This window comes from Orycteropus afer, unplaced genomic scaffold (assembly GCF_000298275.1).
Source record: "Orycteropus afer afer isolate SDZICR_OR568_19922 unplaced genomic scaffold, OryAfe1.0 scaffold00794, whole genome shotgun sequence".
Classification (NCBI taxonomy): Eukaryota; Metazoa; Chordata; class Mammalia; order Tubulidentata; family Orycteropodidae; genus Orycteropus; species Orycteropus afer.
This window is the reverse complement of record NW_006922381.1, coordinates 660,551-671,222: the sequence shown is the minus strand read 5'-3', so window position 1 is coordinate 671,222 and position 10,672 is coordinate 660,551. Positions and strand designations below refer to the sequence as shown.

Below are 10,672 nucleotides of genomic sequence, written 5' to 3'. Positions count from 1 at the left end.
TTTTTAATGACCTTTTGCTTTCTTCATGGATGATGTTCTTGATGTCATCCCACAATCCCTCTGATTTTCAGTCACTGATATTCAGTTCATCAAATCTATTCTTTAGATGGTCTATAAATTCATAAGGGATATAATCAAGGTCATATTTTGGCTCTCATGGACTTTTTAAATTGTCTTCAGCTTTAACTTGAACTTGCATATGAGTAACTGATGGTCTGTTCCACAGTCAGCTCCTGGCCTAATTCAGTTAATGGCAAAAAGGGACAAATATAACTCTCACTAAAATTGTCATACCTGCTCCAACTCCTATCTTATATTATTTCATCTCTAGTCACAGACATCTTCTCACGTTTTCAAAGTAGTGCTTCAAAATATAGTCTATCAAACAGGTAAATAATGTCTAGACTCTGCCAGTGTTTTTTATTTTTTTTTAAAATGCTCTATGCATCCATGTGGTTAATAAGAGTAAGTAAGAATTATGAATCATGAATACTAGGTATTTAATATAAATTATGTAAGTCTCATAACAATACAGTGCAAAAGGTAATATTATTATCTATTGCCATTTCACCAATGACAAACGTGGGACTTCTTGTTATTAGGTGTTATTGAGTCAGTTCAGACTCATAGTGACCACATGTACAACAGAATAAAACATTGCCTAGTCCTGTGCCATACTCACAATTACTATGCTTGAGCATATTGTTGTAGCCACTTTGTCAATTCATTTCTACTATACCAACCTAAATTTGTCTGGTATCATAAAGTTATTTAGGTATTAAAGATAGAGATTCAAAATCTCACTACCTCTGTACTGTCTTCTGTTTATTTATCATACATTATTTTCACCAAGTTTCCTCTTTTTTCTGCCAATGAAGATGGGATTCTAAGGGGTAAAATCACATTTTCATCACTTAGTTGCAATCTTGGAAAAAGATTAAGACTTGATTCTGTGCAATTAGTATCATCCCAATTTTCACTCAAGAAATAAACTCTCATTTTCATTTACAAGTGATAGTATTCCTTGTCAGATTATAAGTCACAGTGATTATTTTATAGGTAGTTGAAAGTTTCACATATAAAAATAATGAACAATATCAAAAAAGCTAGAACTAGAATAGTTAGAAGTAGACACTAAGCATGTATAATCTGCTTCTGGAGTAACAGCTACAGAATTATGTGCTGTGATATGGGATGCTTTAAAACTCTATTAATCTTATGTGAGAATAATGAATAACAAAACCTCAGTAACTCCTGGCCCTGATATTTTCTCTTTGATTTTAAAATATTTATCCTGTCCAATTTACAGAAGGTTGCAGCTACAAAAGAAGGAAAAACATAATTAAAAAGGATAGCCTATAATGAAAGCCCAAATGAGTAAGATCTCTAATTCAATTAAAAGGGAAGAATAACAGAAAGTACAAACACACTGTGTGAGTGTCTCATGTGTCCTTGACTTGATTAAAAAAATTACAAAAAAGCAAAGCACCTATAAAACGAGTGGTGTCAGTGGGTGAACATATCTCATTCCTATCAGGCTTATGGCTTCTTGGAAGTTTGAAGCACAGCCTGTCTGCAGGTATATCACAGATAAGCATACAAATGTTGACCATACTTCCATTTATTTAAGTCTTCATTAATTTCTTATGTTTTATAATTTTCACTGTGTAAGTCTTTCACATTTCTGTTACACCTGTTCCAAAGTATTTGATTGTTTTAGATGTTACTGTTAAAAGAATTGTTCTTATATCCTTTCAGATTATTTACTGCTTGTGTCCAGAAACACAACTGATTACTTTGTGTTGACCCTGGAAATACTTCCTCTGCCTACTACCATTCTCCTTCTCTTCCTCTACTTTTCTTTCTTCCTCCTTTTCTTCTTTTCCTCCTCTTTATTCTTCTTCAAGTCTTCACTGACTGACGGATGAATGGTATCATGTTTGAGGTACATGGTTGAGTACTGAACCCAGTTAACCTTTATGGCAGCCAAGAATTTTTACCTCTCAACCACCACTGCTGCCACCTCACTCTTTGAATCACTCTAAATTTTGATTTAACATTAAGAAAATTTCTGAAGGCATAGAATGACTGTACTATATTAGCCAAAAAAAATGTATTGTGTTTCCCTGAAATTTTTAGTTTTCCTTGATTTTAAAAACTTTTATTTTGGAAAATAAATAAAAAGAATTGAAAAAGTACCTCATAGCACTTAAAATAAAACAGTAGATATACAGTGAGTCCCCAAAAGTAAGCAGGAGTAAAGGAAATCACTCACAAATTAAGATTATCTACTTTGCAGTGAGATTTCAAAGTATAGCACTAGAAGACAAAGTGAAGTGTTGGGATAAAATATGCAAAGACCTGGAGTTAAGAAAATCAAACTGTATGAAAATAATCGACATTTCTCAAACTGAAAGAACTGAAGAGAACATGAAAACTTTGAGTTACATTACTGAAAGATTTAATAGGCAAAAATGTGTACTCAACATACTGTATCGGGCAAATGTGCGGAAAAAGATCTCTTTAAAGTGTTTAAAAGATGTGATTTTGAGAACTAAGTTGCACCTGACCCAAACTGCAGTATTTTCAGTAGCATGTGGATGGATCATGAATAAGGGATACTGAAGAACTGATGCCTAAGAATTACAGTTTTGGCAAAGAATTTGCCATGGACTGCCAGAAGAATGAACAAATGTAGGAAGAAGTATGTCCAGAATACTCCTTAGAAGTGAGGAGGGTGAGATTTTGTGTCCTATACTTTAGACAGGTTACAGATACAATCAGTTCCTGGAGAATGACATCATCCTTTACAAAGTAGAGGTCAGTAAAAAAAAGACCCTCAACGAGATGGACTGACACAGTGGCTGTTAGGATGACACGGACCAGGGACTGTTAGGTTCTGTTATACAAAGGGTTGCTTTATAAACAATGGCCTAGGGTGTCCCTAGCTTGGCCAATCTTAAGGATCACCTGGTCCATTAAAACACAGACTGTCCACAACTCTAAAGTGACTGGATGTATATGAAACCAATGCCACCGAGTCGATGCTGACTCATAACTACCTTATGGAACACAGTAAAACCACCATAGAGTTTCCAAAGTAGTACATATGGAAGAAGCCTGCTGTATCTTTCTCCCACAGAATAGCTGGTAAGTTCAAACCATTGACATTATGGTTAAGTAGCTGAGTGCTTTTGAGAATTATCTTACAAAGAGCTCTAGGTGATAAATATTATTAGGAAAATAAGAACTAGTTCAAATATCTTACTTTGCACTTAATAAAACAGAAAACTACTTATACATTTTTCAATGGACACAGCTACTAGCTTTTACAAATAACTGTTTTTATGAATAAAGACTTAATAAAACACAGAATCAACTAAAAGGTAGTGGCACAAATAGAGAGCTAAAAGCCAGGTTGTTTGGATTTAAACCCGAGCTTCTATGTCTGACTTCCCTCATCTATAAAAAAGGGATAAGATTATATATCTTACAATGCTGTTATGAGACTGAAAATATTAGTACATGCAGGAAGGTAAATAATGGTCTCTCAAAAATGTTCACAACCTAATCCTGTAATCCTACATGACAGTGACAAAAAATGACAGAAGGATTTGCTAAATATGAAGTTTGTGCTGAATGTTTTCACTGGATTAGTAGTTTTAAAATTTTATAGAATTTATTTTCAAATACAGTTTATAAACTGGGAACTCTGGTGGCATAGTGCCTAAGGCATTTAACTACTAATCAGAAGGCTGGCAGTTCAAACCCACCAGCCACTCCTCAGAAGAAGGTTGGGCAATCTACTTCTGAAGAGATGCCGCCTCAGAAACCCAAGGAGGTGTCACTATGAGTCAGATCTGACTTGATGGGCGTGAGTTTAGTATGGTGTGGAGTTTACAAATTGTCATTGATTCTCTGGCCAATACCTAAGGATTTCTAAATCCACTTTTCAAAGCATAATTATAAACTGTAATGTACTTTCTGTATTACAACATCCCATTGACGTGTTTCCTGTACATTTAAGTTTTTCTAAGAAAACAAGTTCCTTACTATTGTTTTGACCTATTTTTTCTCATATTACCATTATTTTTCCACTTAAATTACAGAAAAGCATTTTCACTATTACCTTCTTTCTACAACTGATTTAACTTAGATGGATTTATGTATTTATTTGTATTCAGGCTCATTTGAAGCTTCTTTGTTTTTCCTTTTCTGTTTTAATATTTCTTTAGAAAAGGTGACCATACTTTGACTACTGCTTTTATTTTACATCAGTTTAAGTGTTTGATGCTTAATAAGTATCTCCATTTGTCATTACTCTGAAAATGTACTTTCACTGGCAAATAATTTATCTATATTCATAACTTCTTTCTATTAATGAATAGCTGAGTGCTAATTACAAACCCTTTATGATTATAAGTATCTGCTGCAGATTCCAGGGAAGACAGGAAATGTCTGAAAGGTAAAAGATTGGGCATATTATAGGAAGATTTAAAGTTGTAGTTAAAAAATATACTGTCAGATTTACTGGAGTCCACAACTTGGGAAGTTTTTGTGGGCTAAGTTTTCTTGGTAGAAAGATAGTTGGTACAAAGGGTAAAGGTTTAGAAGAGAGAAGTGTAGAGAGATCCCCCCTGAGGAAAAGGATGAATCAAATGTCCTTTTGAGTTTTTATGCCAATAGACACTAGATGATTTAGTAGTACTGAATACTTGGTATTTAGCCTAGTTACCTCTACTGTAAATGCTTTCCAACAGTCTATCACTTACTCTGGCTCTAGGTCACTCATCTAGTTACAGGCAAAGTCAGGATTATAAAATACATTGTTTGATATGAAAACATTTGTTTATATAGCTATGAGACGTAACTTCACTTTGTGGCATAATTAAGTTTGAAAAGCCACATAAAGATTTTAGAAAAAGATGAAGCAAATGCAGACCTACCAAAAAATAAGTATTACCCTATAATAATTTTACCTTCATTGCTTAACACTAACTTATTTCTGTTTGGAGATATGTTTATGTGGCTCTATGAGAACCTCTGGTAGCATAGTGGCTAAGTCACTTGCCTGCTAACCAGACGGCTGGCGGTTCAAACCCACCAGCCACTCCTCGGAAGGAAGGTTGGGCAATCCTACTTCCGTAGTGATACTGCCTCGGAAACCCAAGGAGGGGTCGCTATGAGTCGGGGCCGACTCGACGGCACATAACAACAACAACAACAACATGAGAACTTAAATTTCATGAGATCAAGATTATGTTTTATACCTTGCTATTTTTGTCATTAGTACCCTGAACATTGTATGGTATAGAGTTGTATGGTGCTTAATACTTGTTGTCTGTAATTTATTTTGAAGAAATCCTCAATAAATGTAGACACTGAAGTCAAGCAATACATTTAAAACTAATTTATGAATAATTTTCAAGCATTATAATTGAAGTAACTGAATGATCATATACTGTGGATAGTTTGATTACTGTATTAGGAGTCTTCCTCTTTATTTATTTTCCTATCCCCACCCACCAACCCCATCTCCACCCCAATTACCACTGAGTAGATAATGCCATATGGAGATCTATGTGTGTCAGAGTAGAACTACACTTCACAGGGTTTGGAATGCCTGATTTTTGGGAAACAGATCACCAGGTCTTGCTTCCAAAGAAGCTCAGCATGGATTTGGATCTCCCAACTTTTTCACTGGCAGCTGAGTGTGTTAAACTTTGGCAACACACAAGGACTCCTCTAACTACTCTTTAAAATCCAAATATATACCGAAAAAAGAGTGAGTTATTCTGGCCTCACAATTTCTTTTTGAGAACATTTCTCAAAATAAAATTCTGAATTTGAAATTATTTTTATTAAGCCAGTATACTTTATAAAGATAGTAATCAAGAAAAAGTGTAAAACTGTGTACCTTCCTCATTCATTTATAAAACACATTAGCTTTGAAAGGCCACACTAAAAAAAGAGAAAAGGAAAGATAATTTTTAAATTTTTTTAAATCTGTAATTTCCCCTATTTCTTTAACCAAATCCTTATTGCTACGGATGTGGTGTATGCAAAATAAAATTCGGGGAAGCACTGCTATGCAGCACTATTTGAGTATGTATTCTAACTAGATTTATAAATAGGTGAGTGAGAAATTATGGCAATAAATGGAAATTTACCAGCATACATTTAAAATAAATTAATCCATTAAACTTGTAATAAATCCTTTGAACAGCTAAGAGAATGATTTCATTACAACAGTTACAAAATGTCATGATTGTAATCAAACCTCTACTTTAAATGCTATTGCTATAATACCATTATCACCCTGTTCTTGAAAGCAAATTTCTGACACTAATACTAAAGTTCTTTTGAGAAACTGTGTAAGAGAGCAAGTGAAAGTACTTATCTGTGCATCTATGAATGTCTTTATTTCCCTTTGTACCATATATAATATATAATAATGGAGTATTTGGAAAGAAGAAAATATTTAACATGACAATCCCTCATTACATTTTGCAGAGACTTCTAGAACCACTTTATCACTTGATGTCAACATAATCTTATGAGGAAAAAAGAGGTAATGAATAGTTAATACACACCTCCTCAACCTACCCACACCCCAAAAGAACAGATACTACAACAGTTTTAGAAATCACTTACTTAATCAGTTCAAAAAGCTTTGGATCTGAGATTTTGATATTTCGTGCTATATTCCAGGAAAGATGAACCATGGGTACTACTGACTTCACACTTTTTAATTTGTTCCATTCGTACCGTTCCACTGCCAATTTATACTGATAGGCTAGGAGGGGAAAAAAATACCAGTTACAAAGCAACCCCCAAAATGGTGCAAATACTGATCTCTTACATCCAAAGCAAAGCAAAGTGAAGGAAATAACTGATCCAAAGAACTAAGGGATCATACTATCCCAGCCTCCACAATACTGAGATCAGAAGAGTTAGACAGTACCGAGGTATCACTGCTGAACACTCTGAAAGGGATCACAATGGAAGGTCCTGGATAGAGAGGGAGAAAAAATGTGGAACAAAACTCAAAATCACAAAAAAGACTCAGTTTGATAGAAACTGGAGGAACCCCTGAGAATATGGTCCTAAGACACACAGCAAATCCAGAAATGAATTCACCCCAAAGGCTCCATTATCAGCCAAATGATAGGCCTGTAAGGTGAACAGTAAGACCAGGAAGGTATGTACTCCTTAGAACAATGAGCCATATGAGATCAAAATGCCAGCATTTGTGAAAGGATAAATCTCCGAAGGCAGGAAATGACAAATGAAAAAGATTAAACACAGGGAAAAAGTGGAAAGAGCGCTATTACCTTTTGGGGATTACAAGCAATGTCACAAAACAAAATGTATATGAATTACTGAGTGGAAAACCAAATTGCTCTGTAAACTTTCAGTAAAATCAGAATAAAAAGTAAAAACAAAGAATTATATGACAGTAAGTTTTTGTTTGTAAGGCAAGCTAACCAACCAACCAATTAAAAATGGATAAGCCAAGTTCTAAAACATAGGTTGTTCTTGTCCAAAAGCTAGATTCTTTACCTTGCATGTGCTAAACAGACTGACATACCAGGGAAGCTCATATGACACACGAGATGAAATAAAAACTGTGAAGAATTACTATTTCTGAGACTTGTCCTTGATCGAACTGTTCTTAAACTTCTAAGATCTTGCCTTTATTTAAAATAAATAAATAAATACCCTTCTTTGTCTTCTCCCATAAAGAAGTTTCTTTTATAAAAGTAAACTTAGCTTCTAAAATATCAACCAAAAAAAAAACAAAACTCACTGCCATTGAGTTGGATCAGACTCATAGTGACCCCTCCTTGCTTTTCCAAGGCAGACTCTCTATAGTACATTGCCCAACCTTCCTTCCAATGAGTGGCTGGTGGGTTTGAACCACTAGCCTTCTGGTTAGCAGTCAAATGCCTTAGGTACTACAACACCAGAGCACCTTCTAAAATACCAAAGGTTTATAAATTGTATCTACAAACACATGAATTTATTGTTTGTCCAGATCTTTGTTTCTGGATTTTCTACTTGTTACTCTTTGTAGTAACAATAAGATTTTGTGCTAGGGAACATTAAATAAGTTTCTTCAAAACTTGTTGTGCAATACAAAAATAAAAATTAGAGACAAAACTTTTCACTTAAAGAGTAAAATCTATTAGTGTATTATTTAAAAATACCTGTAAGTGGACCAACATTCCATGCAATATTGTTGCACCAGCCAATAGCCTGAACCCAATGCACAGTGCCTGCATTTATCCAAACCAAATCTCCTGGTCGCTGAATGAACCTATACACAGGAACATTAGCTTCATAAAGGTCTTCAAGATTGGGCCACCAAGAACTCATTAGGAAATTCAAATTATTTCTGAAAAAGGAATAAAAAATGCTATGGATCAAATATTTTAAGAGGCCTCCTAAAAGGGGGAAAGATAATTTCAAAAGTTTAAAAATGCTCTCATATATTTATTTCACAGAAAAGTAACACCAGAGCAATAACAACTGCATCTTTTAAAGAAGAGGGCTTTTAACTGTAAGATCAATCATGAGGAAAATTAAGGAAGTATTGATCGACTTACCCAAAGATTAGTTGCTCTAACTTGCCAATGAGTCAATTCCAACTCATGGGGACCACATACATGCCTTTATAGAAGTAGATTGTGAGGCCTGTCTTCTGAAGTCCGCTGGGTGGGTATGAACCACCAACCTTTTGGCTAGTAATTGAGCACTCAAACATCTGCATAACCCAGGGACTCTAAAGATAACTATCCTAACAAACTTATATTTACAAAGTTCAAAAAAAGTTAAAGTCTGAATTACAATTAAATACATTAATTTGAAATTGTTTTTATAGACTCTTTTATTAATCCTTTCTTCTTATGGAGCCTTTTCATAGCCAGAAACACTGTGGCAGATAGAAGAGAAAGGACTGTCCTTCAGCTGTTTAGAGAGAGGGGGAAAAAAACTGGAAATCATCCTCCATTATTGTTTTGAATCATAGCAGGATAAAGGGGGAAAATGTCTGTTCATGTATGTTTTTACTAATTAATTGATGAAAGCCACTCAGCTGAAATAAAGTTTATCAAAATAACATTCATAATACAAACACATACAAAAATCACAACCACCATCATCAGTACAAAACAGATAAATCACTATACCTTTATTTTAAACAACAACTTTTTTTTTTTCCACTTCCTCATTACAATATGAAGTATTTTAAGGTAACTATAATGAACCCTCCAACTCTTGTCTGTCGGTTTGTGGTACTGTGGTAGCTTGTGAGTTGCTGTGAGGCTGGAGGCTATGCCACATGGACAGGTTTCTGCAGTGCTTCCAGACTAACAAAGACTCAAAAAAAGGGAAAAATCATCAACTTCTAAAAGAATTGAATAACGAAAATCTTATGAATGGCAGTGAAACACTGTCATATATTGCTGGAAAATGTTATGAATAGCCCTGAAAAATTATCTGATAGAGGGCTGGAAGATGAGCTTCTCAGACCAGAAGGCACGCAAAATACAACTAGGGAAGAGCTGCCTCCTCAAAGTAGAGTCTGTGAGCTTTTAAGACCTGCATCTGCTGATGTGGCATGACTCAAAATTGGAAGAAACAACTGCAATCATCCATTAATAATCGGAATGTGGTACATACGAAGTATGAATGTAGGAAAATTGGAAGTTGTCAAAAATAACATGGAATGCAATAAAGAGCTGTATCATAGGCATTAGAGAGCTGGTTTTGGCCATTGTGAATTTGACAGTAATATAATCTATCATGTCGGGAAGGACAAACTGAAGAGGAATAGTATGGCATTCATCATCACAAAGACTGTTTTAAGATGTATCCTGAAGTACAATGCTGTAAGCGATAGGATAATATCCCTATGTCTACAAGAAAAACTAGTCAACACCACTATTTTTCCAACTTACACAGCAACCACTAAAACCAAAAATGAGGCAACTGAAAATTTTTACCAACTTCCGCAATCTCAAATTAACCAAACATGCATTTAAGACGTATTGATTATTACTGGTGATTGCAATGCAAATGCTGGCAACAAAGAATCAACAGTAGTTCGAAAATACAGCCTTAGTGATAGAAACGACACCGGAGATTGCACTACACAATTTTTTATGACCAACAACTTATTCACTGAAAATATACTTTACAATAATATAAATGGCAGCTACACATGTGAACATTGCCAGATGGAATACACAGGAATCAGGTTGACTACACCTGTGGAGAAAGGTGATGGAGAAGCTCATTATCTTCAGCCAAACAAGGCCAGGATCTGACTGTGGAACAGACCATCAACTACTCACATGCGTTCATGTTGAAGCCAAAGGCAAAATAAGTCCACAAGAGCCAAAACATGACCTTGATCAAACCTGAATTGACAGATCATCAGAACAGACTTGAGGGACTGAACACCAATGACCGAAAACCAAATGAACTGTGGAATGACATCAAGAATATCATCCATGCCGAAAGCAAAAGATCAATAAAAAGACAGGAAAGGAAGAAAAGACCAAGACAGATGTCAGGAGAGACTCTGAAACTTGCCCTTTAATAGAGAGTAGCTCTGGTAGCATAGTGGCTAAGACACTTGCCTGCTAACCAGATGGCTGGCGGTTCA

At 35.0% G+C, this 10,672-nt stretch overlaps 1 protein-coding gene across 1 annotated transcript in view; it reads right to left on the bottom strand.

Moving 5' to 3' along the window:
- Nucleotides 1–10,672, bottom strand: part of LOC103211795 (histone demethylase UTY-like) — a 398,135-nt gene that overhangs the window by 13,634 nt on the left and 373,829 nt on the right. Inside the window, 2 exon segments of the mRNA XM_042783269.1 lie at nucleotides 6,655–6,796; nucleotides 8,211–8,398. Of these exon segments, the coding sequence (XP_042639203.1) occupies nucleotides 6,655–6,796; nucleotides 8,211–8,398 (330 nt within the window).